General features: G+C 38.5%; 1 protein-coding gene across 1 annotated transcript in view; it reads left to right on the top strand.

The window, feature by feature from the left end:
• Positions 1–822, top strand: part of LOC107578870 (cytochrome c-type heme lyase-like) — a gene marked incomplete at its 3' end in the record, with an annotated part of 3,193 nt that extends 2,371 nt beyond the window's left edge. Inside the window, exons 4-5 of the mRNA XM_016264775.1 lie at positions 430–555; positions 639–822. Coding sequence (XP_016120261.1) covers positions 430–555; positions 639–822 — 310 coding nt within the window. The remainder of the gene's footprint in view (positions 1–429; positions 556–638) is intronic.
• Positions 823–826: the final 4 nt, after the last annotated feature.

Below are 826 nucleotides of genomic sequence, written 5' to 3' on the forward strand. Positions count from 1 at the left end.
AAAAAAAATTCAGTTCTTTTGAACTTTCTATTCATCAAATAATCCTGAAAGAAGTACTACAGGAATAAATTACATTTAAAAATATATTAAAATATGAAACAGTTTTTTAAATTGTCATAATATTTCACTATTTACAAACACAGCCTTGGCCAGTATAACAGATTTCATACTGTATTAAAATGTGTTCAAATGAAGTGTTTATATTGTTAGCAGAAATAATGGTGACTGATAATAAAGTAACTTGTGATGCCAAACACATTTTAATGAGATGAAAGCTTCATTATCATCTCTGTAGCCCTGTTGCTGTCAGATAAGCGAGGTGATAATATCGTGTTAGTCGCCTTCTGTTTGTCATTTGATGGTCACTGGCAGTGTGATCTGCATTGATTCTAGGATGCCAAGTATGCAAGAATCATCATAGCTCTGTAGATTACTGTTCGTTTCAAACACACATTTGTCTCTGGGCAGCGAGTGTCCATGTGGTCCATCTCTGAGGAGATTCGGGGGAAAAGCCAAAGAGTTCTCACCCAGAGCAAGAATACGTCATTGGATGGGGTGAGATATAAATGTAAATCCCAAAAGATGTGTTTAAAAAGCTGCAGAGTGCTTGATTTCTCTCCCGTTAACTTTCTCTGTAGATATGAATTGCCTTTCGACCGACATGATTGGATCGTAGATCGGTGCGGAAAGGAAGTCCGATATGTCATTGACTACTACGATGGGGATATTAATAAAGACACCTACCAGTTTTCCATCCTGGACGTGCGTCCAGCCATCGACTCTCTAGAGCAGGGTTCCTCAAATCTTGCCCTGGAGGGCCAATGCG

This window comes from Sinocyclocheilus grahami, unplaced genomic scaffold (assembly GCF_001515645.1).
Source record: "Sinocyclocheilus grahami isolate Dianchi unplaced genomic scaffold, SAMN03320097.WGS_v1.1 scaffold12441.1, whole genome shotgun sequence".
Lineage (NCBI taxonomy): Eukaryota > Metazoa > Chordata > Actinopteri > Cypriniformes > Cyprinidae > Sinocyclocheilus > Sinocyclocheilus grahami.